Below are 25648 nucleotides of genomic sequence, written 5' to 3' on the forward strand. Positions count from 1 at the left end.
GTGAGTTTTTTTATCCTATTTCACCCTAAGAGTAGGGACTCTAAAATACATACAAAGGTTTGTATTTCTCCATTCTGTTTGGCTTTTAAGATTAGAATACATTCATAATTAAATGTCTACATTTATTGAGAGAATGCATTAGTGTATTGAAAACTTGGTCAATATATTCTTTAAACGTTTTTTTTTCTTTTACCTGAAAAGCTTATTAGAAACATCAGGGAAATTCTTGATGTGCAATGTCCTTTGTGAAACATAAGAACTTTTGTCTTAAAGCTAACATAAACTAGTATAGTGAAATGTTGATGCCTTTTTATTAACAAAATTAATAGCATTTTTCTCCCCTATTTAAGGAGAATTCTCTTAGATTTAAAATAAATTTAAAAAAAAAGTTGAAATTCTTCCTAAGTATTGTAAGTATTGAAAAATAGTGAACTTTGAAAGCAAAGCGAAGGGCTCAAAATTCATAGGTGGCATTTTTTGTTTCTTTTTGAAAATTATATGATTGGCACCTGCCATGTTCACTTAAATTTTGAGTTCCATTAAATAGAAAGGAAATGGTAGGAGGAACGCCTCCCATCCGTAAAAGCAGTACTATAGTTGCTAATTATAGTTAAAAGTGGTTGTACATCTGGGGTGACCCACTGTCCGAAGTGAAGGAGCTCTTACATTTGTGGCAGAAGGCTAACCATGTATCGCATGGAAAAGTTGGAAAAGTCTGCAAGTTGTACACAGAATTTTGTATCCTCCTGCAGACACTCCTGGGAAGATTTTCTTATTTAATATATTCAAAATAAGCGTGCCTTATTTTGGGGATGTTTATGCACTGACCAGAAGATGGACTAGTTGCATAAGGTCTTTGCTGGAATTTGGACTGAAGTGGAGCAGCTTGGAGAGGGAATGTCTCTTAGTTTGGCATGTTGATGTTCTGTCGGCTTTTATACTGCTTATTTTGATTTATAGTCTGATCTATGGAGTCGTCTGGAGTTTTAAGATACTTTTTTTTTTTTTTTGGATGATGAGTGTTTGGTTTGCACTAATGAATCAAGGATTGTCCCGGGTTGTTACACACTTTCTTTGGCTTTTGTTAGAAAAGTGCTCAGGGAGAGTTGAAAGAATTGATTGAAGTTTGCGAAATTCTTTTGAGTCACGTGTTGTTTGCAAGAAGTAAAAGTATGTCTTCCTTCCTGGGCTACATCAGGTGATGGCAAGAGGGTATCACAAAAGGGCATAAAAGATGCAAGTAATTGGGCAGAGGAAGGACGTGTTCCATGTAGAGCTGCCCAATCAGACCTTCACAAGGAGGGAAGCCGTCAAGGCTGCGGGGAGCAATGTCTTTCCTGCCATGCACTGCTCTCTAGAGCTCTTTCCTCTGCCCTCTCTAATGGTAATTGTTTAATGACTTTTAAACAAATGAAGTGATGGGATATTTTGCTGCTTCTGTCATATAAGAAAGGGTTTAGATTTGTATTTCCCCATTGGGAAGACAAAAGGTAGGCATCTCAATGCAGCACCAGATTACAGATACTGATAAAAATGGGGATGCAGCCAAGGCAGTAAATGTGCATTGCTTCACCATTGACCCCGGCAAGCTCAGTCTTAGATGGTCCTGTCACCACTCCGGCTGTTTGCTCTTCATAAAAACCTGTGGCTGGAACACTTGTTCCCTCTTGAGATGAATTTCCTTTTGCCAGCCTAGACAAAGGCACCAGCTGATATTAGGGGAGGGGGGAAAGTCTAAGCAAAACAAACAAAACAAGGTCTGTGGTTTTGAACAATGGTGTGTTTAAAATGTAATGGTTATTCTGCAATGTCAGAAAATAAAGCAACGTTAGAAAGTTAAGTGCACTGCAATTTAAATGAATACAGCAAGTAAAATAGTCACCTTTATTGAGAGGATTAAAAACTGCCCTATCTTTGTAAATGGAACTGGGTGTTCATGATCCATTCTATTTTGAAAGGGAAGTTGTTACGTGTTGCTTTTTGTTCTTTTTTTCTTTTTAGCATTTGCTGCTACTCACTGGAAGGAAAAACCTACTGGAAAGTCAGGGCTGCCTTGCAGCTGAAAAAAACATGCTTGCAATATATAAATAGGATAGAATTTACTATTTTAAAAGTACTTGCAGACAGTTTTTGCTTCCAATACCTTTTTTTCCACTCAGGATCAAGTACAAAAATGGAGTAGACAACTCAGCAATGAAAACATTGAAGTCTATGTAGTAAGCTATTTTTCGCAACACCTTGGGTACTCATGATAATCAATATATAAGAATTCATTTTGCCAGGTTTTTTTCCCTATTACATTTTTTTTTTCTTCAGATTGGTGCTGTCTTAATGCTGGAACTAATATTGTATTGTAATAATTTTAATTATTATTTATTATCATCTGAATTAGTGTGTGATCACATATGCCAAGTCTAAAACTCAGTTTCTTTAAACTTTGTAACAAAAGAGTGGTAAACTCTACAGGGGCTACAGACAAACTGGATTTATTTTGGCTGCATGTTTTCTTGGAGGAATATTCTGAGCATTTTTTTTTTTTTAATTGTGAACAAAAGTTTTTGTGTATATATGAGACATGCAGCGCATGCTACAAATATTTAAATTACTTAGCTCACATTCTGATCTCTGAAATGGAAATAATGCCTGTTCTCCCAGGAATACTTAAAAAGGTGCTCAAGACAGAAATGGTTTGAGATGAACAAGACTTGCTGTTCAAGTGAGAGAGAGATATTAGCGACTACACAAACAGTTGACAGGCTCTGCCCAAGCTGCCTGCTGAAGGGAAGAGAGGGGAGCACCGTCTTGGGGGAATTTCTTCTTAAAAAGACCAGCCTTCTCCTTACTCTGGGTGGCACCACAGACCCCCAACCTCTGTGAGGAGCTGGCGGGAAAAATCCTTTTTAATTCTAGTTCAGAGTATGCTCAGGGAAGATCAATCCTCCCACCCATGCCCTCAGCGTAAGCCCTTTGTAAGCCACAGTTGAACCATAAACTGCAATTAGGAGACAGTAGTTTTCAGAGGTTTATAATTTAACGAAAGAAGGATGACCCCGTGCAGCAACCTTTGAAAAGCACATGTCCAGAGACAGATCTCAGGGCGAGGCTTAGGGAACCTGCCGTCTCCTCCTTCAGGATAATGTACATTTTGTACCAAAGTGACAGGGTAGAGGGTTTAATTGGACAGCATTTACCTCCTTCCAAATCCTCATCATAGCTGCATCTCACACTGTCATTACACTTCAAGTTCCAGCTCCAGAACGATGAGCTGCTGGATGTGCTCAATTAAATGATCATAAAATTTTGGCAAAAACCCATGTTTCTTCTAACCTCATTCTTGGACATGGAATGACCTCTTCTGTGGGAAGTCCCGCAGCATTTCAGCTACCCTGAAATGGAAAATGTTATCATTTATGGTTACATTTTGGCAAGACTGGATGATCAGATTTAGACTGAGAAAGGAAAAGATACCAATGCTTAATGCTAACGTTTGATCAGGGTGATCTTGTGTTATCTAGGTGGGACTCCAGATGACAGTTTGGGGAACGCGCTCTCAGATCAGTCTATCTCTGGCCTTGTGTGTTACCTTAAGAGCAGTGTCCGTTCCCTTCCCTGAGGATGCAACCATAGTTTGCACAGCTAAACCTCTATTCCTGCATAGGCGGAGCTGGAAGGATTCCAGTATTAAGCCCCACACATACACCACAGTTTTGTCCATCATCTGGGTGGCTGCATCACTGAACCTGTAAACAGTTATACAAGTGTGGCCCATGATTTGCATCTTTTAAAAAATTAAATGTAAAGAGAGTATTTTGTTAAATAGTTGCTCTAGAGAAGGAGTTGAAAGGCAAGGGAAAGCCACTTGCTACTTAATGTGGGTATTGGAGAGGGAATCAAAGATCTATCGTAATGCAGATTTTTCAACTTGAATTTTACTAGACTCTGTCTTTTGGGTAAAGGTACTATAAATGTTTGAAAAATGTCACTTTCACTCGAAATTGCTTACTCTGGTTTTGGGCATATGTTCTGAAAAACGAAAGGGAAATAAGATCTGCCTTGTTTTCCCCTCTCAAATCCAAGTAAGAGGATATTATGAGGTAGAAAATACTATTTTTATACCATCTATCACCTTTGTTAACATTTTATTAGACATAAATCATATAGTTTCGGGTTGCATAGTGACAATATGGTTCACCATGTATTCTATTTTTGTAACTTTATTTAAAACTGACATGTAACTTGCTGTACCTGAAACCCCAAGTGAGCCAGTTATTGGAGTGTAACAAAGTTTTGACGTCAGAACTGCTATTTATTCCACTGGCAACCATTAGCGATGCATTACCCTTTGGCACTTGTGTTTTCAGAAACATGGTTAAATTTTTATGACTGGTTCTGGCCAATTAGGATTCTTTCTCAATATAGAAATAAGGGAAGAGATCTTTTTTATAACTTACTAAATGTAGCTTTCCAAAAACAACAGCATAAAAATATGAATTATTGCACTCAGAATTCACAAAACATGCCATTGAGCCACACTTCAGATTGACTGCTTGCTGTATACGTGTGTTTGAGAGGCAGGGGTTAAGCTAGGCTGCCTTGTCAAATGCATGAGCCTTTATTAGAATTTAATGTAATTACAGCTGAGTCATGCTCGCAGGTCAGTCTGGTAACTTCAGTAGGATGTGGAAATGTGCTGAAGGCTTAAGGTAGAGAGAACTGGAGAGATACAGGAGGTGTGGAGGAAAAATTGAGGGGGAGTGGGCTTGGAAAAAATAAATGTCTTGTAGAGAAATTTCAGCAGAGGTTTCTGTTTCTGTTTTTTTCCCCAAAATTTAAACTTCAGCAACATTAGACATCAAAGGGTTTGCATCTTGCATGCACTACATACAGACTGTGATGCTGCTTAAGAGGGTGCTATAGGATCTGATTCCTGGTTGTTGGTATAGGATCGTGGTCTGTGCTCTGGCAATAAGAAATGCCATCATCTACAAACAGAACCTACAACAGGCATGTGTTCCTTCTGTGTCATTTTTGGTGATCTTCTCCTGGGGGCTTGGTAATACGCACCGTGTGTTTGTGCATGCAGTTGGAGTTGCCTGTCTACAAAACACTTCTTTGTACATGTTGCTTTACTAGCGTACTGGAGATTTGTTTTGAAGGCAATACTCTTTTATATAAGAAGATTTTTTCCACTCTGGCAATTTATCAGTTATCTTGAATGCTTTAGATCAGTAGTGGATATACTGTCAGCTTTTGTAGTTGTTTCCTGAAAAAATGTTTCTCTGGTCTTTATGATAATTGGCCAACTATAATATGTTGCATAAATGGTCATGGTGGCAAACTAAAGTTCCTTAACTTTGGCAGCCACCTCCTAATTTTCCAAGTAAATAGAAGCTGTTTCATCTTAAAGTATCAAACATCTGTATTTGTGTGTAATAGTTATAATACAGTTTTCAGGTAATTCCAGATGAACAACCATTTCTTGAGCAACCATGATGGAGAAGAATTTTGGTTATTCTGCTTATGTTCTTATGTTTACAACGTGTTGAGCCTTCAACAGCCCTCAGTGGTATCTCCTGTAATTTGGGTGTTTGTTCTGGGTGCTGCAGAATCTTACAGCAGACACAGCAAGTCGAAGGCTCTGCTGTCTGTTACCAACCTCTGTTTTAGTGACTTAATGGAGTTAAGTTAATGGAGACAAACATTTTCTTCTTACAGGGTAGAAGAAGATCAAGAAAATTGTTGAAACATGGGGTAGAAAAAAGCAGTTGTGAGGACTGACAGAGTAGGGTTTTTTTTGCCCAAGAGAGTGAACAGAAAGGCTGCCTTAGAGGAGAATGGGATTTGAAGACCATTATAAATAAACAAAGGGGAAAAGCTACCCTTGATTCAGGAAGAGAAGGCAAACTGCAAGAAATGTTTCCAGTTTCTTTGGGAAAAGCAGGTAAGATTTTACTGCTTAAGTAACTGTATGAAGGGGACATAAAGCCTTCCAGTACTCAGGTGTTTTTTTGTTGGCATCTGTCTGAACATTCACTCTGTACATGCTGCCATGACATAAGAGAACCTACACTTTGAAACATCAAAGAAGATGGTTGTTTTATTCTACAGTCTTTTTTTTTTAAAGAAATCTTATAGTGGACAGGTCACTTGTTTATGGTTTTCTGCTTTATGAGGGAGATCATTAACAATATTCTCTTCATTGGAATATGCACATTTTGAAGCTTTTTGTTAGCTAGTTGTTTCTGTGCAGTTGCATAACTGTGAATGTGAGTACAAGCTTGACTACTTTTGAACGATGGAAAACTAGTTTGAAACTCAAATTTAAGAATTGCACTTCACTGTTAATTCAGCTTTAAAATTACAGTGAAATATTTTTCCGGTTCTTTCCTGACTGCTAATAATTTGCAGATATTGAGGTCATCCTTGGAACAGTGATTTTTATGAATCTGAATAGTGATGGTAGACTTTATCTTGCTACTGCACGTGTAAGATTCAGGGGAAAGATCGTCTGTTGGAGAACTTCCTGTGAAAAAGGAAGTAAGTGTATCGTTTTTAAAAGTTCTGAAGTAACTGTCCAAAATAAATTAATATTTAGGCTGTTACAACCTGCAAAATCAACCTGCAGTGTGAATATCCCTGATATGCAAGTTTTTTTTAATCATAAGGTTCTTGAAGAAATTTTCAGTGCAGAAGCTGCCGTGAGGTACAATTATGTTTGTGAAAGGCCTAAACCAGTAATTTCCTTGCTCAGACGTTATAATACAGGCAAGAGTTGCACGGTTTCACTGTAGCTTTAATTCCTTTTTTTCTCAGCATTTTCTTCCCCCCAAAAATCAGGTACGTTTATCACAAATGCTAGTTGTCTAGATGACTCTGCATAAGAATATTAATCTCCTTCAATATGCTACATTAACCCTTATAACTGAATATCTGTAATTCAGACACAGTATATTCTTCTCGTTGTCACAGGAACGAACTAAAGTGTGTAACAGAAGAGTATTGATGGTCCACAAATTAATTTCAGGTGTTTTTTTATTTTCTTAACATTCACCATTTCATCAGAAACTTGATTAAACTAGAGATGCAAGGTACACAAGTGATTATTTATTTAAAGTCCTATTGGTAAAATATTGTAATAGAAAGTGATTTGTGAAGAACTGAGTCACGTCTACAACTCAGTGTTTCAGCCTTCTAACTTCAATTGCAGTTTGGGAAACCTGTGGTGTAAGTGTAATGAGCTTCAGAGGTTGATCTTCATTTGTGCAGAATTTTGATGACATTTCAGTGATTTCATGTAACTTAGATGGGATTTGTTTATAATGAACATTTAATTTGATCTCTATCTGTATTGATGTAGTGGCAAAGCAGCATGGCTCATAACTATTTGGGTTATAGATTGGTAAATGAGAAATAATAGCCAGAAATGTGTCCTAAGAAAAGACAACACTTCTTTCCCCTAAAAAATAGGAAGAGCTTTTCAGTGATATTTTCTGAGGTGAACACCCATTCATTGTTCAGGGAGGATGGAAATTACAGTGTCTCAAGAATACCTGTAGGATTACATTACTTCGTGGAGCAGCAGAGGGGAAGAATATGGAAGAGAAAATGAAATTCAGGAACATGAGGGCAATTGAAAAAATACAGCAATTGAAGGATAGAAAGTAAGTCTAGAAGACAAGAACTATATGCAAGTTTTGCTGAGAAAAATGGAAAGTCGTAGAAATACCAAAAGGCCAAATGACTTGAATAATTCACGATTGAAGGGGATAGGACATTTTTAAGAGGAAAAATATGAGTCAGAGGTGAAATTAATGGAAAAGACGTAAATGGGGAACGTGACAGGCAAAATGGCAAAGAACAGAAGTTAAATATTGATTGACCATTCAACACCAGTAGTTAAAATTTTGGAGGGAGTCGGGGATGGCCAAGAAGAAGCTTTAGAGAAGTCCTCAGGGTATGTGATTTGTTTTTTTTATTTAGATGCAAAAAACCCAAAACAGTTAGCAGGATTGTGCATTTCTTTCTTACTTCATCTTTTGCTCTACAGCAAGAGTGTATATGCCTTCTCTTTCAGTTGCCATGGAAAGTACTGTGGCTTTACACCTCTCTGTCCACTTCAGCATGAAATCGATCAGTGAAAATGCTGCTAAGCATATGCTGGTCCCTTCAGGCTCGGCTCTTCTCTGCAGTCTGGAGCCTCCTGGAAATTACATTTTCTTTTTTTCTTGTTTTTTTTTTTTTTTGTTTATGGTAACATCTATGTTCGCTTTGAGCTAAAAGTTTCAATTTCTCATTTGAAATGGACAAAATGGACAATAGTTGCCCATGTCTGCTTACGTTAGAGATTTTCTTACCATTATTTTAATTTATAGGAACTTGTGTAACATTTCCTGTCATATTTGGTCAGCCAAGATGTTATGAAAAAAACCCTATGCACTTTTTATGCACACAGGAAAGGAAACAAAGGTGATTTAAGTCCTGTGGGTAATGACTTTTGGTTCTCAGAAAGCAATCTTGAAATATGTATTGTAACACACAAAAAAGAAATCTGGGTTATGTATGTTATACTGTTTTAAAAAAGAAAAATAATAATAATTTACGTGCTTCTTGTTATTTTTCTGAGGAAGTTTTGATATATATTTTATATAAACTGCAGTTTATATGCCAAGGATACTTACATTTTCATGATGCAGAAGGAAGGAGAGTCAAAGATGCCTTTTGCCAACTCAAGCAGAAAGCTTTCTGTATATCCAAAACCTAGTTTATCAATGCAGACTGCCGCCTTCCAGATAAACACACAGAAAAGAGTAGGCACTATGATCTCTACCTCTCAGAAATCATACTTGGGAAACTGCAGGAACACACAGTGTTTCACAAAGAAATAAATCTGTGACAAAAGAAAGAACCCCCTGATGCAGTCTTAAAAGTATCGGGAAACAAGACAGAAGAGAGAATGGAATGATACAGGCAAAAATTTGATCAGTCACTTTTTCTAAAATATGAAATCAGATATTACCAACTTCAAATCTAACTGCAAATTTCCCGAACAAACATAGAAATGAAACAACTTCAATTCTGAATCATTTCAAAAAAGAAATTCAAAGAAAATAAATTGTGGATGTTAGAAACACAAGTTTTAAGCAATGTTAAGAAATTACCTGGTTGATTTTTTTTTTTTTAATCTAAAAGAGATTCAAATATATTTCTGGAGTTTCTAAACAGTATTTTCCTTTCCTGTTCATAGAAACTTTAAGTAACAGGAGTTGCGTAAATAGTCTGTCTTGGTGATTTTGTGTTTTTGCATAAAGAATTTTTCCTCATGTCAGCTCTCAGCATGCAGAATGACTGAATACTGGCGTCTTTTTAACAACTTCTTATGGAGATAAATATCCTGATCTTCTCCAGCCACCTTTTATCCAGAAAGAAAACAAAGCACAACTTTCAGTGTTTCCATATGACTCATGTTTTCTAACCACCTATTTCGTTGGTCCCTGGATCTCTTTCAGTTTGTTGACTACGTTTGTTTTGTTGTTTGTTTTTTTTTTTTAAAAACGAAACCAAACCAACACAAAACTGTCTGTAAAAATTGGCCCAGTACTTCAGGTGAGACATAATTAGTTCTCTGTTGCATGGAGTAACTGATCCTTAATTTTGTTTATCAGGCTTTTGCTAATTATACTGTGAAAATATTTGCCTTTTTTCCTAATAGCATAATCTTCTAATGTAAGGTGTTTTGTTGAATGATGTAGTTCCCCAATTTTGGTGTGGTAGGATTTTTGTTGGTTTTTTTTTTCCAGAGTTATACTCATTTTGCCATCCATGGTTTTTCAGTGCAGAACCATCTGGAACTTTATAAAAGTATTAGTGTTCCACCAGGATAGAAAATATTTGCTTGTACCCTCATCTAATAGAACCAGAGCTCTCTGATCATCCACTCAGCAGATAGCGTCTTCCACAGTGTTTTACTCATTAGTGTGTGTATCGGGTAACTCCCTGGTTTTATGGACAAAAGCAGAACGACGTCAGAACTGCTTTACGTGGAGAAGTCAGTCCAAATGCATGACTGTTGATCAATCAGCATCACAGAGGAAGTTCTTTGGGCAATAGTTTCTGGGTTCTTTTGTAAGACAGAACAATAGTTCTGGCATCACAGGAGGATTACTTTTATAAATCAAATTGAGCTATACACTTGGTAAGAAATCTAATAGCCATACTGTGAATATAACACAAAAGTCATTGGTATTGCAAGAGGTTTGTGGTGGGGATAGAATTTATTGCGCCAAGTTCAGGGCAGTGTTTTGCAGAGTGAAACTGGAGGTATGCTTGTCTTAACGTTAATGAGTTCTGCTGGATGGTTCTATTGAATTCTGTTTGATTTTATTTGATATTTCGTTATTGGAAATACTGTGTCTTTTAAGTTTCTTTTATAGAAGTTTTTCAAATGGAGTTATAGTTGGTGTTACAGTGTGCCACCTTAGGGAAGAGTATACTCTAGATAATACATTATACTGCTGAAATGAAATAGTAGGGTATTTCTTTAGTATTTCCCATGAGAGATTTGAAGTATTACCAGAGCACTTGTAGGAACACCAGTGGAGCCATCTAGTGTCTTTTGAAGAATTTAACAGATTACCCATGGTTTTGCCATGGCAAAGAGAAATTTATTCAAAATGAAAGGGTAATTTTTTTTGCTTGAAGTGCTGGTATTGATGTAAGTAGTCCAGTTGTGAACAGGAACACAAATATATATTGTATGGTAACAAAAGTGAAACTTTCTTCCAGTGAGGATTATTCTACTCAGTAATGAATTGTTTCTGCTAAAAGAGTATTGTAGCAAATGGAGAGCAGTGAAACTCCATGTACTGGTACTTCCAAAGTGAAACAATATTGTAACTGAAAAAATCAGTTATTTTGAGAATGTGTAGAAAGTATGAGCATTAAACCAGCTTGTATTTGCTGTTTGATTCTTAAATTTTTCATGTCATTAGATAATGATTTTCCCTGATATGGAAAATGAGCCTTCTTGCAGTAAATAGGTATATGATTCGGGACTAATTGTTTAGCTTTTTATGTGACAAAACAGAACCAAAGATTAATATTCCAGAGGTGTGTTAAACTACTCTTTTTTTTTTTTTTTTAATTGGACTAAAGAAATGGTTCCTTTGTCTTAATTTCAAGTTTATCTTTAAAATTCTCAAAAAACAAAATTAAAAACAGGATCAGTGATCTGTAGTGTTCTTGAAGACTTAAATAATTTAAAACCCTTTGCCAACTTTATGAACAATTTGCACTAAAGCTTTTCAACTGCTGGAAGGGCTGCCATGTAGCTGGAGTCCTTTGGAATATCTGGGACACGAGTTAAAAGGTAGGAAATTCCAATTAGATATTGGGTGGGGGGGAGGAAATTGCTATAAGGGTGGTAGTACTGGAACAGGTTGCCTGGAGACCTTGTGGAATCTCTGTCTTTGGAGGTGTTTAAGGTTCAGCTGGACTGGGCCTTGAGCAACACCATCTAATTAGACCCACATTGAGGAGGGCATTGAACTAGAGCGCCTCCAGAGGTCTCTTTTGACAAATTATTCTCAGATTCTGTGATTCTGAGGTGAAGAGAGACACTCCAGAAAAAAGTTCTCTATAACAGTCTGGACATCTGTGGATCAAATGGATTCTTGCATAATTCCAGTTTTGGAAAACTTTAGTTTAAAAAGATGCCTAAATAGACTGTACTTGTCTTCTGAAGCCTGTCAACATCATGTTGCTGCGTATTATCTAGCATCTCAAAGGGCATTCAGCTTCACGTGGGAATTACCTGTAATTGTTTTACTTATAAGATCTTAGTCTCTAATAAAGCTCCTAATACAAAAGAAAGTACTAGTCCAATCGGGGAATCAGCCGCTATGCAAAACAGATGGAGAACTGCTCATAAACACAGAGAAATGCAGCCCACAAAGTACCAAGTCATGAAGCAGAATGTTAAAATGTGATTTTCAGATAAACCAGTTGTACTTTATTCTGGTTAGAAAGAAATACAGTTAAAATACAACTGGAGTAAGATGGTTTTGGTTTTGTGGTGTGGTTTAGTTTTTGGGGTTTTTTTTAAGTATTGCAGAACTCTCTTTTATATCACATTAAGTTAATGTCTTTGGACTATTTTATCATTCTCTACGGAAAAATAGATACTGAATTTTTCCTTCAATAATGATCAAAAGTTGTTGACCTTGGGATCCTAATCATCCTTTTGTAGCAGCAAAAGGTTTTGGGAGTTGCTTTCTCATCTTCTGAATTTTAAAAAGCTGAAAATCATTTTATCTGAGAGCAGTGTCTTTTTTGAGTTGGTATCAGAAAACAGCAGTTTCTAGTCAATACTACTGTTATGTTTGGTTCCAAAATCCTTCGTAATCACTTTGGGAAAAAATTAAGAAAAAGAAGCCTTTTCAGAGCTCTTGTTACATTTATGCATTCAGTTTAGGTTTTTCTAAAAATAAAATGAATTGTTTATACCCAATGGGTTAGTTATCTTAGGTTGGAGTATGTTTATACGCATGTAAAATGTGTAATATATATATATGTCTTGATAAGTTTAAATAAACATTTTGGGGGTGAACTTTACAATGGAGAATTACAATAGCTGTTCAAATATAAACATGCTGTGAGAGACTGCTAGATCACTGAATCCAATTGCCTGGTATTACAAGCCACTGCATAATTTAATCTCCTTCACTATGCTCTATCTTAAAAGTAATTAGGAGTTCTATATGCAGTGTTCCAGCTATTCCAGAGTCCAATTTTTCATTATATGAAACTTTCTTTAAATTTCCGGTTAAAGTAGTTACCTAATTTAATTTTAGTTGAATAAAATTAACTAATAGTTGATTAATATCTATAAGTTCTTTTCTTTCCCTGGCATTTAAAATACTCAGTGGAGAATATTAACATCTATTCTTGGCCTTCTTTTTTGTATGCAAAACAAGTCTGGGTTTTTTTTTATACTTTCGTCTCATAATAATAGCTCTCATTTCTTCTAGTCATCCTATTAGAGCTTCTCTGTGCCAGTTCCACTTTGAGTTGCTCCCGTGATTGCGTACAGTTCTCTGGATGAAGTCTTACCATTAATACTTTTCTGTTCTTAATGAAAAGACTTCTGACTTTATACATCTGAGGATTTTGTTTTCCTTTTTATGCCTGTGTTCACACTACTGTTTACTGTTCGTTTTATGGTCAAATAAAACTTCACGTTCCTTTTTCCTCAAGGTTATGCTCAGATAATGAGCTTCCAGCTTGTGCAAATTTTTTTTCTGGCACTTCAGTAAGTGATTTCACGTGTGATGCTGTTCAACCCATCACATTTCTCCTTGGTTGTTTCTTTATGAACTTTGTTATCTTTTGCTGGGTTACTTGAAACAAATTTAACTAGATTGACATTGCCTCTTCTAGGTTAATAGAAACTTGACTACAGATATTTTTGTGCTTATGGGTTTTTAAGGATCATGTTTCATGATTGTTTAAATGGACTTACGCAACAGCTTCTGTTTTGATAGCCTGCAGTTACATTTGTGTATTTCTGCTTTATTTCTTCTATATGGTATCTTTTTAACTTAAGCTGTTCATTTTGGCTACTTGAAAAAATCAGATTGTGTTGGTGATGTAACCTTTTATACTTGGTGAAGGTGACTCACCGTTGGTTTTTTTTACCTCTGGATATTGTCTTGTTTCACAAGTGGGGCATTTTTTATTCTTTTTTAAATTAATCTCAACTGGATATGTTTTCCCAGTAGAGAGAAAGAGAGCAGTAATTTAAAATTGTGTGTGTGCTTTCAGGACCAAACGCTATTCAATTGATTATTCTCCTATTTCTTGAAATACTTACAACTTCGGACTTTTTCTTCTACAGTGGCAAGTAACTAGACTGTGGATGTAGTCTCTGTACACAGAAAATTATAGGTGGTTGAAATTAGGGTATTTCACCAAAAATGTTAATTGCTCTTATTTCTTATATTGAGTGAAAAGATAATTTGCACAATTTCTGGATGTCCATTGTGTAGGACTTCTGTTTGAATGCAGCACCTTATTACTTGTATGAAGTAAAAATGTCAGCAAACGAAACACTGATTATCGGAAAAGATTGTCACTGGTGAAATGCAGCTAAATTTGCCAGATGCTATTACAAGATATTTTATAAATTAAATAACAGAATTAGACTTTAATATAGAACTGCCTATAAGATTCTACATGGATGCTAACCAGGTGGTGTCTACAGAGCAACAAGATGTTAATGGTTCAAAACTAGTTTTGTTTTTATGATTGTGTTGTGAAATTGAAATTTTTAAATTGGAAACAAGGTCAAAGTCACTTGGAAAGGGAATTGCTGCCAAATCTTATTTTAAGACAGCATTTTAAATCAGAAGCATTAGTACAGTTGTTAGTATTCCGTTCTTCTGTATAGTAGGTTTTTTTCAGAATTTAATGCTTACCATTGTAACTAAAAGTCTGTTATCTTAAGGGACGTATCTAACTTCTCAGATACAGTATTTGAAAATCCTGACTTTCTTAAAGTTTTGATTTGAAAAACTAGTAAAATACTCCCCTTTCAATATGCATATAATCTTTAGTGGGATTAAGTACATTATTTTCTTTCCAAGAATGGATTGCAATGTTATGAGAAGTAAATTTAGATTTAATTTTGACTTGAAGTACCTCATCATTTGGGGCAGAAAAGTTTATATTTTCAGAGACTTTGTAAGTTCAGAAGTTGCAAATATGATTTAGCCAGGTAAAGTAACCATTCTGTGTAAAGAATGGGTAGTAGAAGCAAAATCATCTTCTGGTGTAGGTTTTTCTGCCTAGCTATAAGGGGCACACTCATTTCAAAGCAATGAGCTCACCAGTGAAGTACCACAAAGATATGCGGGTAGGGTGTGCAACCTATTAAACATAAATGATCTAAATAAGACAGTAAATTGGTGGCATAATCATTGATAATTATTGGTTAGACAAAGTTATCCAATACGGCAAAAATGAAGGCTTATTCTGAAGAGCTACAAAACTCAAGGCAGGCAGATGAAAAGACGTATAAAGTATAAAGGTGATGTGTGGCATAAACCATGTTAGGTTTATTTGGATAATGATAGGGTATGAGCTGACCGGTCAGTAATGAAATACTGGACTTATACTACATAGTTCTATGAAAACAATGCTTGGTGTTCACTGGTGGTTAGAAGACCATGCTAAAAACTACTATAAAAGAAATAGAGAACAGAATAATGAATGTTGGCCTGTCATTTAAACTCATGATATGATTGTGTTCTTAATTTTATGCACAGTTCTCGTTCCCTTGTCTCAAAAAGGAGAAGACCTGGTACAAGTAAAGACAGAGGAGTAAAGCTTTGTGGCGTCTATAATTTCCAGCTGAGTGATGCCCCTGCTTCACTTCTGCCCTTCTTTGCATTCCTCTTCTGTTCTGCTTCTCATATTTCTCTTTCCCACTATTAGGAGCATATAGTTGAGAGATGTGACTCTGTCCAAGTGATGGGCAAACAATTTAATGCTTAAGGTGGAGTCAATTAGAAACGTAGACATGCTTTTATGTGAGATAGCTTAGATAAGAATGACGGGGGTGGGGGGGAGAAAAAGTTACTTATTTCATTTGTAGTAAATTCTTGATGCCAGATGTATTCATCCTTATTGTCCTAAGGTATAACTACCATGTCAAACAAAGAAATAGTTTGTCAAAGAAAATAAAAATCCTGTAGGGCTTTACCAGGCCACTCCAATACTGCCAGCTGCTGAATAATTAAGAAAAGAAAAAAAAGCATCTGTGGCTCAGATTGATTTTCCATTTATTATGTCATAGTATTGCCACTGAGTCTCAAGGTCTAGACTCATATTTTGTTAACAAGGCAAAGGCTATGCAAATATATTCCAAGTATCAGTAGCACCAGGGCTGTCAAAGCAACAATTATGCACAATCTTGCGCAAGCTTTCTCCATGAATAGAGCACTTTAGAGTGCCAGAATTTATGATGTGGAAAAGTATTGTGCAATTTTGCTTTGTTAGCTACAGAAAATTTAACAATAGTTTCATTTATTATTTGGTTCTGCAGGGAGGAAAGAGATGCTTTTTACATGCTGTATGTCTGTGTTTTTAATACAGTCTTACAAAATGTAAATCAAATTGTGATAGGAGTCATTTTAAAACAATTGAATGTGTGGGTTGTAGGTAGGAGTAGCCTTTTGACAGTTTATTGCGTATTGCTTTTTAAATCATCAGTGTACATTCTGTTAAGTTCAAGTTCATGTTTTATATCCAGAGGAATATGTCAATAAAATAAACCTTTTATTCAGCTAATGAATGAATACCATTGGAAGTTGGATAGCTGTATTCTAATCTTGGAATAGATTTGACTACAAGACTGTTTCGCACTTTCTTCATAATCCTTTGTTTATGAAGAGATTACTATGTATTTCTGAAATTATGTGTTTAGGGGAGAAAGCGCTGGACATTGCAATGATTTAAATTTCTTTTCTAGAAAAATAATTTACTTGATCTGAGATTCTGTTATGTGTAAAAATTCCTTCTTCATTAATATCCATGTTACGCAGAGATTAGTTAATTACTATTTAGGTAAGGTAGAAACATATTCAGACAGCACAAACCAAAATGCACCAAGGAGGGAAAGCAGCTAGCAGAGAAAGTACACTACTTGACTTAAAGGAGAGACAAGTTTTTATGGTTTCACGTGTGGTATTTTGGTCATTACACAAAGCTGATCCCACCTGATCAGTAATAGATCAGTAAATCTGATTGAATGATAAATTTGTTTATGTGCCTTGCCCCCAGTCTGGAACCCTGAATATAATTTCAGGTTCCTCTGGGATTGAGTGTTAACATTGGGGAAAAAGATGCTGTGATCTGCTCATTCCATGCATGTTTAAAAAATGTTTCTGCACTTAAGAACATGGGCTGAAAGATGTTCATACGCAGCTGTTAGGTTTCTGATGTCAATTTGTGCTTCTCAACTTGCTGATGTATATCCAGAATTTCTTTCTGTATTCTACAGGGTTTTGATAACTGAATTAAACAGAACTTTTCTTCCTTCTAAGGCCAGTAGCCACATCTCTTTTGAGTTCAATGAAGCACCATTTTGTCTTTATTGAAAGTATGAATTTATATGTGCGTTGGTGGGGAACAGAGAAGAAATTTTTATAAAGATATCTTTTAAGATGCCAGTGTAGAAAGAAAATAATACGTAAGATTTATCAACTCTAAGGAAAGTTGCTTTACTACCTTTTCTTACAGTGAAAAATAATCTTAGAAATAGAACTTGAATAATGATATGAACATTTGCTCTTAAAAAGTGGTGGTGCGAACTCTCAATAGCAGTGCTACGAGACCATCAAAAGTTCTTGCAGTAATTGTTACAGTGGTAGTAGTTATTAGGAAGGCTTAAATAACAGGAAGATAGATTGATGTATATGATTTATACATACTGGACCTGATGGGGCGATGTGGTTTCACTGGCTGTGGAAATTACTGTGTAAGTCTCTTGCTTCAGAACTACACTGTCTGCCTGTCTGCTTCCACTCGTGAGTGAATGGAGGTAGAACCACGATGGCTTGTGCTCGTAAAACCAAAACCATCCTGAAATGCTGCAGTGGGGCACACTTACATCAGCAGAGACCATAAATCTTCTTGTGATCTCAATTTTTTTTAATTATTCCTCTCAACTCTTTGATTTCCATGATCATGGAAAATAAGCATTTTTGAAAGGGCGTCTGGTGGGTTTGCTACCTGATGCGCTGGTTTGCCCAGCGAGTTGTTCCCTGCTCTGTCGTCTTCATTAGTGCTGTGCTGGGTTCCCTGGAGGTTGTGGGAGGACAACAGGAGAAGGAGTGCAAACCAGTACAAAGAGAGCCAGAAGCACAAAGGAAGCTGGTCAACTTTAAAGTTAAAATCAGTTAAAACCTGAGGGTTGCAAAGAATGCTTAGTCGACCTGAGATGATGATGCGGGTATTCAACTGTTCTTGCATTATGTCCACTGAACCTGGACTGTCCTATCGCTGTGACTGCTAACCTAACATACACCTCAAACCAAAATCCCCAGATAGGGTAACGTAAAGTCAGAGAAATATTTATGATTCTTCTGATGGATAGTGTGTTATCCTTTGAGCTGTCAGGTCTCATGAATGAAAAGCAAATCATTCTAATGGCTTGGTTTTCTTGGCACATCTGAATGATGACAGCATATTACATATTTTACACATATTCTGGAATAAAGGTGGCATGCATAACAATGTTATGTATTTCATAACAAAGATTTTAACTCTGCCTAGCTGCAAATTGCATAAAATAATATAATTTCCTCTTATTAGTCAACAAGTCTTTTGTGTTACTTAGGAAACTTAAAAATACATTTTCTCAAATTTTGGTGAGGCATATAATTTTGAAAATTGCCTCAATAATCACTAGTCTTATCCTATTAGTCTTCCATCTGCCCAGAAAGAAATGACCTCCTCTATCTGTAATTTAGCTAGAGAGGAACCTTGTTGATTAGGAACTTAAATTTTCATATTTGTTTTTGATGGGATTGAACATACCTGCTATGAAAGATGTCTAGTATGATAAGATTTCTATTTCTGATGTATTCTATGGAAATGATCTTTGATATTTGTGGTTTTGATTAAATAATTATATCTTTTCCTATAATTGAAACAGTGTTTATCGTTCCTTCAATTTAGAACAGTAGTTTTTACGGAAATTGTGTTTGTGTTGGTGGACAGAACTTATATAAAAGTAAAAATTAACATTAAAATAATGAGCAATCTGTTTTGAGGCATCCTGAAATTTCTTATAGGCATGCTTTAGAGGCTGTTAGAAACAGGTTTTGGTGCTTGGAATCAATGAGACATGAGGAGCAAAGGACAGCATCATTTTACGGAATCTGTAGCAGACTAAGAAGGAGAGGAAGTTTTGCTGGAAACTGCAGGAGAACAATTAAAGCAGGAAATAAGTACTGCCTAAGGGTTTGTGTAAGGGAGAGAAAAGACAGGCAATTGACAAGAGGAGACAGAGAAAGGCAAGCGTTTTCATCTTTGGGGTAGTTGTTCTGACAGCGTAAGATGTTCAGTGTTCTACAGGTTAATACAAAGAGGGGGTTTTGTTGGGTTTTTTTTTTTGGTATGATGTCTTCAAGTTATATGGAAAGAAGTAGTTAACTTTTTAGAATGTGTGTGCACCTTTTAAGTGTTCCCTACTCTGGAGTGGAAGTACATAGCACATAAATGTTTACCAAGTCAGAAGTGCTTAAAATGACGTTTCTGTGATCTTAACACGCAGAATAAAATTATTATTTTAGCCTTCAAATTTGAAAATATGAGCTTACTTGATACTCTGGAAGTTGCTTTTCACCTATGCTTCTTTTCAGGTCTCTGTTAACCAGTGGCTGAGATTTGGTTTTGTAATTTTGTAGCACAAAACTCAGCCTGGACAGAACTGTCACTTCTCAAATAGATATATGGACTTTTTCTAGAGCTATAACTAATTTTTTATAAAGCTAGGAATGTAATGACAAAGTTTGTTTACAAGTAGATGTTATAATTTTTATTTTTATTATTTTTCTTTGCAAACGTGAAAACCATGCCAATTTCCCTTTCTCAAAGGTAACTTAAAATTTTTTTTGCAGAATATTCAGATGTGTTTTGTGAGAGGGGTGTGGGAGCAGTAATGCTCCTAGGTAGGATGCTGAGGGTTCCAGGAATTTATGACTGGAGTGCTTTGTGGTTTGCTTCTTGGTGTGTCCTAGCCCAGTGCAGCTGTGAGTGAAAGTCGCAGCTGCTGAGTGACCTAGGTGAAGTGAGTCAATGACATCAAACCAGGTCTGTACCAGTATCCTCATTACAGCTGGTGCTAATTGGCACCCCTGTTAGCAGTCTCCGTGGAGTCACTAAATCAAACAAAGCTCCAATTGGTCTCCTTGTTTGATGTGCGCTGGCAAGAGTTAGCTGAAAAACTGTTTTTTCCACTTCTCTCAAAGAAGCCATTTATTTTGGTTAAGTAGAAGGTAGTTTTCACTGTTGACAAAGGATCATCGCTTCTTGACTTTCTATGTATTCATACATAGAATTTGTAAGGGGAGCAATGGTTAAAGATCAAGAGCAAGTATTGTTACATGCACATAAAAAAATGCTGAAGCACCAGGAAAGCATATTCGTACTTTTCTGGGAAATTACTTGAATGATTGATGTCACAGCAACCTCTGTGACAAGAGAGAGAAACTAGATAAGGGAAAAAAATTTCTCTGTTTATTTTGTAGAAGCTATATTCACACTTTACTTTTTTCCTGTAGACATCCGCCTCAGCTAGGTAAAATAAAAAAGAAATATTTTTATAAAGTGTTGTAGAATACCAGAGGTTAAATGAAAGCAGAAGAGCCTGAAATACATTAGGAGGCTTTGAACTTTCTCATTCTGCCCTTTCATATAATTGAGTAGTGTGGATCCAATGCTGTCTATCAGAATTATTATGCTATGTGTCATAGTATAATATAATAAAATACTGTGTTATGATCTGAGCAAAGGATCCTAAACCCAAAGTTCTGCGTTATTTTCCAACTGTAGCAAACAGTGCAAGAATTCTGCAAGCTCTTGAGGTTGTCATGCAATAAAATCTATTAAGGCCCCAAGAACATATGTAGCAGCTGAAATAACTCTTTATTATTTTTAAAATTGGCTAGGTTGTCTGTGTTCCCAGTATTCTTTTAAAATCTTGAATACTTTTTTTCTTGGATAATGTCAAAATTAATATAGAGCGAGAGAGCATGTTGAATATTTTGAGATGTTAGTGGTTGTTTCACTGCAGCAGTTGGAATTTATCAAAAATTACTATGCTATTACCACACACGCACACGACCAAATGAGAGCTAAACATATGACAGGTATTATCTGCATTTTTATGTCCTCAGACCATAATATCTGAAATTGTCTTAGCTTTCTACATAGGTGTCTTCAAGTCATTCAGTATTAAACCTTTCAAATCTCACTTCTCCATTTATATGAGAGGGACTAAATGCTCTTCATAGGTGTTTTAAGTTTCTAAAATACTCTGAATATGTAAAGTGCTGTTCAAGTATTAAGTTTAAATGTTTTTCTTAAGCAAGACAATTGGATCTAGTTGGATTGTAACCTTCAAAGATCACCTAAAATGATTGAAATGGTCTATATGTGACCCTTTGTAGTTTCAACAGCTTTTGATGGTATCCCCAAGACCCACATAAAACCCTCATTCAGCCTTGATCTGTAATGTTTTGATTTGCTCTCTCTTATCAAGCTTTTTTGAACTATAAGCTTGGCTGTTTTATTTGGTATTTAGGGATGTTCCCTGGTTTAACTTTCTTGCTTTTTCCGCCAAGTGCTGTTTTTGCAATATATTAAGACAGAAAGGGTAATAGACAGATTTTCACACCAGATAAGTACGGTCATGGAACATAAAACTTCTAATGCCCAAAGAAAACATTGGAACACTGAAAAAGAAAGCGAAAAGAATTTCTACATACCTGGGGAAAGCAGAAGAGATGTGACTGTGGGAAATAAACCTTTTTAGCATAGGGTACACAGCTTTTATTATTAATATGAGATTATTCTGGAAACAGGATTTACAGATGATGTAAACAAAAATCTGAAGGCAGAAGGAAATGAGACTAAATTAAGCCTTTTAGTGAAAATCATGTGTGCAATAATTATTTGAACACAGGTGTAAAGAATAGCAGACAAGGGAAGAGTTTAATTATGTTCTAATAAATGCTTCTGAATGCTTGGTAAAATATTTTTCTTTAAGTGTGTTATGCTCATAATCTAATAGATCAGTCCTTATCATTGCTATCATCATTGTTTCTATCCTGTTGAAAAAAGAGTTGGTATTTGTATTTCTTTTCTTAAGGTAATAAATCTTTCCTAGGTGTGTACTTGATTTGATTAACTGACTAACTTGGGTACAAGATACCCAAGATGCATAAAATTGTTTCTTCTAGTCCATAAAAAAACAGGAATTCAGAGAACTGGCCTGAACATTTTAATATAGTCATTATGACCTCATGAAATGCATCTATTTTTACTAAAGATTTGTATTCACCAAGACACCTATATCCACTATTGACACACAAAATGCAGTGTATAACGAACAGGTTATATACAGAGGCTATAATTTCACACAGCTGAAAGGCTGATATCAAAATGTCAATCTAATTCTTTTTCCATCTTTTTCTTATTTCCAAATTCTAAAATATTTTCCAGTTGAAGCATCTCTCTACCAAAGAGTAAATTCCAACTTACATCAAATACACTTTTTTTGGATTACTTTTTCCTAATCACGTAGTGTTGGCAGGCCACAAATCAAAGGCCACTGTCCCAAACATCTTAGCCATCTGTGTGCTTATGACTTGTTTAAAGAAACATAATCAAATCTCTAGCGAGTTATAGTTCAAAATACTTTTTCAGATTGTTTGGTAGCACAGTACGATGCTAGTTCATACCATGGATTGCTGTCCACTGGGGAAACTAGGTGATGACAATTTATAATTTTTTCCAGATCTCATTTATTTTCATCTCCCTCATACAGAATAGTAAAGTTCGTTTGTTTGCACAAGTTTTAAAGTTAGAAACACTGCCCAGTTGGACAAAGTGACAGATTTTCAAGAAAATTCCTCTCATTATATTGAGGGGAAATACAATCTCAGAGCTATAACTTTATAGCTTAAATTGGTTTAAATACGTTAAGGGAATCTTTGCGCTTTTCAGGAACTGTCAGTTCTTATTAAGCTGAATAGTTTAATTTAATTATTTGCTGGACAGTAATCAGTTCAGAAATGCATATGTGTGATCATGAAATCCCTCATGAAATCTGTTCATTCAAGGTATTTCCCAGGTTTTATGCGATGTTAAGTAAGTTGATTTGTTCTGCTCTAATGAGTATACCATTGTGTAACTAAATGTTCTTCCATATGGTTGCCTTCATAACATCTTCCTTTTAATGGAGCTTCCCCCGACTCCCTGTAGCATTTTCTCTCTTCAATGGGATGGGTGCAGAAAAGGTTCTGATTCCCAGTTCATATTCTGTTTTAGAACTGGAGCCTCTGGAGTTGACTAAATTATATCATAGTGCCAGTTGTCTGGCGTTAAACTGACCTGAGAGAAGGATTAGATTTAAGCTGATATTTTGAAAAACTGTTCTGTTTTTGGGTTTGGGGAATTTATTTTCTTTTTTTCCAAAATTACTATAATGCTGAAGTGTCAGAAGATACATGGGCAGCTGTCCTTTTGTAGATGAAACAGTTAAAGGAGTTGCTCTCTTTTTCCATTCACTGCTGCCCATGTAACTTAGACAAAATTATGTGAGTTAACCTAGTGGACCTTCTAGTAATTTGAATGCTAATCCGTGGTACTGATGAGCAGTTATCCCAACCATCATCAAAACTCAGATGTGGCAGCAGTAGCTTCTTGTTAGGGGCAGAAATAGATTGTGTTTTGCAGGTACTGCTTGAAAATGCAGCGATGTGGTGATTGATCTTTTTAAATCTTGGTGAAATTAATTGAGATTTTGACAGATAGATAAAATAAAATGTTAAATTGTAGGTCACCTTATATATAAACAAGAAGTGCTTACCCTGGTGGTCAGGGCATTCCCATTGGATGTGGAAGGTGTCCCTTTCAGTTCATGCGTGTTGAAGGTATGAAGTGTTAGTCAGGTTTCCATTTCCTTGAGATTAAGCAGGAGGGGACTGAAGAGTTACAGAAGCTGAAGTAGCCGCTGATTAGGTGGGTTGGCGTAGTTTTCAGTGTTGCCATATGAAAAGTACTTAAACTATTACTTTGGGAACAGCCCTAGTGCTTCTGAGGCAAGTGAGCACTAATTCCTGCCATACAAGGGGAAGACACTGCAGTGTTATGCTTAAAAATGAGGCTGTTTATCTCTGTTTTTCTTGCAGGAAAAAGATTGAACCTCTACTAGGACAGTTCAGCCAGTCAGAGGCTTTGTTAATCTCCTCTGGAGTTGAGCCAGGGACTCTAGATGGAGTCCTCTTGGATGCTGGCTGTTCTTCTATGCAATTTGATACACCTGAAAGAGGTTTTTCCCTCCAGAAGGATGGACCTTTGGACATGAGGATGGATAGTGACAGGTATTTGGTAATAAAATATTTTTCCTTGAAACTCAAAGGCTGTGTGCTTAGCAACCCCCATGTATTTCATTTCCCTTAAAATTGAAGAATTCTCATCATCAAACTACATCTAAGTTCACGTGATTCTACTGTCTTTCTTTTGCCACAAAGTTCTTTTCTTTTCAGTTTTAATACTTAGAACTCTGGTTATCCTCCTTTGAAATAAGTGGAAGGTTCCAGTGATGAGTAATTAAACCACTAACATTTTTGTTAACTGTACTATTAAAATTTTACATTTTTGAAGTATATGGTATACAGTTACAGGGGTATCTCGCTTTCAGAGGCCTGTCTTCTCCCTGTTATTTCCATGGTTTCTCAGACTACTTGATCCTAAAGGCTCACAATCCCTTACTGCAGTCCCTTTCCTTTTCTGCCACACTTACTATTTGTGGAACCTTCACTTGAGCACGTTCAGTTGCTCCCTCAGGAAAGGAGCAACTTCCCTCTTTTCTGCAACGGCCATCTGACCCAGTTACTTCTCTCTGAAAGGAACATAATATAAAATTAATAAATAAAATCCCCTCCATGATGTCTGCCAATTGAAATCAGATAGCAGCATTGCTTTTAACATGCCAATATAATGTTGTCTTACGTGCCCACAGTTTTATTCTAAGCTTTCCTTAGAAATTTTATAAGCTTCCTTTCATGTTGTGTAGGAGGCACATCAGGCTTACTTAATTGTCAAATTGGTGATTACTAAATAAGTCACCTCTATTTAAATTATTAGAGCCGGTGTTTCATTCAAGAGCATGAAAATCAATGGTGGAATGATAATTTCTATTTATGTAGTAATTTTCATCTTCAAACAACCTAATACACATCTGTAGCATTGTGCTTTTTACATGAACAACCAAAGATCTCTGTTGTATAGATGATGGCAGTAATTGCATAATGCATCACTGGGAGAATGAAAATATTTGCTTTGGTTTTTGATGAACTTGTTGTCTTAAGAAATGTCATTTGATCTTTCATTGCTCACGTAAAGATGATGGGAAGCCTCAGTTTCTAAGGAATTACCTTAACACATTAATGTTGTCTTAACGCAGCAAATTTCATGATAACTGCTTTTTCCAGTTTTGTGTAAAAAGCTCACATGATCCTCCTGGGATTCAGCCTTCAAATTTCAAGAATCTGAACTCCAGGCTTGTTTTTGCATCATGAGAATACATACGTGGAACAGGAGCATAAGAACAAAGGGTACCTGTGGCATAACAAAAGCCTTACACTACAGTTGTTGCTATGATACTACTTGCCTCTGATTTCTAAGTTTTGTTATCTTTTGTAAGATACTGCAGGAGCGTAATAAATGCCTGAACAATATTCTCCACATTCATGTATTTATAGAAGAGAATTTATTAAGTAGGTTGTATGTTTTCTCTGATTAGTAAACCCATAGTTGATGTTTATAAAATAACCTGAACTGTTTGAATAGTTAAGTGACA

At 36.0% G+C, this 25648-nt stretch overlaps 1 protein-coding gene across 1 annotated transcript in view; it reads left to right on the forward strand.

Moving 5' to 3' along the window:
* Positions 1-25648, forward strand: part of LOC106892225 (probable methyltransferase-like protein 15) — a gene marked incomplete at its 5' end in the record, with an annotated part of 54812 nt that overhangs the window by 19116 nt on the left and 10048 nt on the right. Inside the window, one exon of the mRNA XM_014949255.1 lies at positions 23976-24167. Within this exon, the coding sequence (XP_014804741.1) occupies positions 23976-24167 (192 nt within the window). The remainder of the gene's footprint in view (positions 1-23975; positions 24168-25648) is intronic.

This window comes from Calidris pugnax, unplaced genomic scaffold (genome assembly GCF_001431845.1).
Source record: "Calidris pugnax isolate Ruff unplaced genomic scaffold, ASM143184v1 scaffold177, whole genome shotgun sequence".
Taxonomy (NCBI): domain Eukaryota; kingdom Metazoa; phylum Chordata; class Aves; order Charadriiformes; family Scolopacidae; genus Calidris; species Calidris pugnax.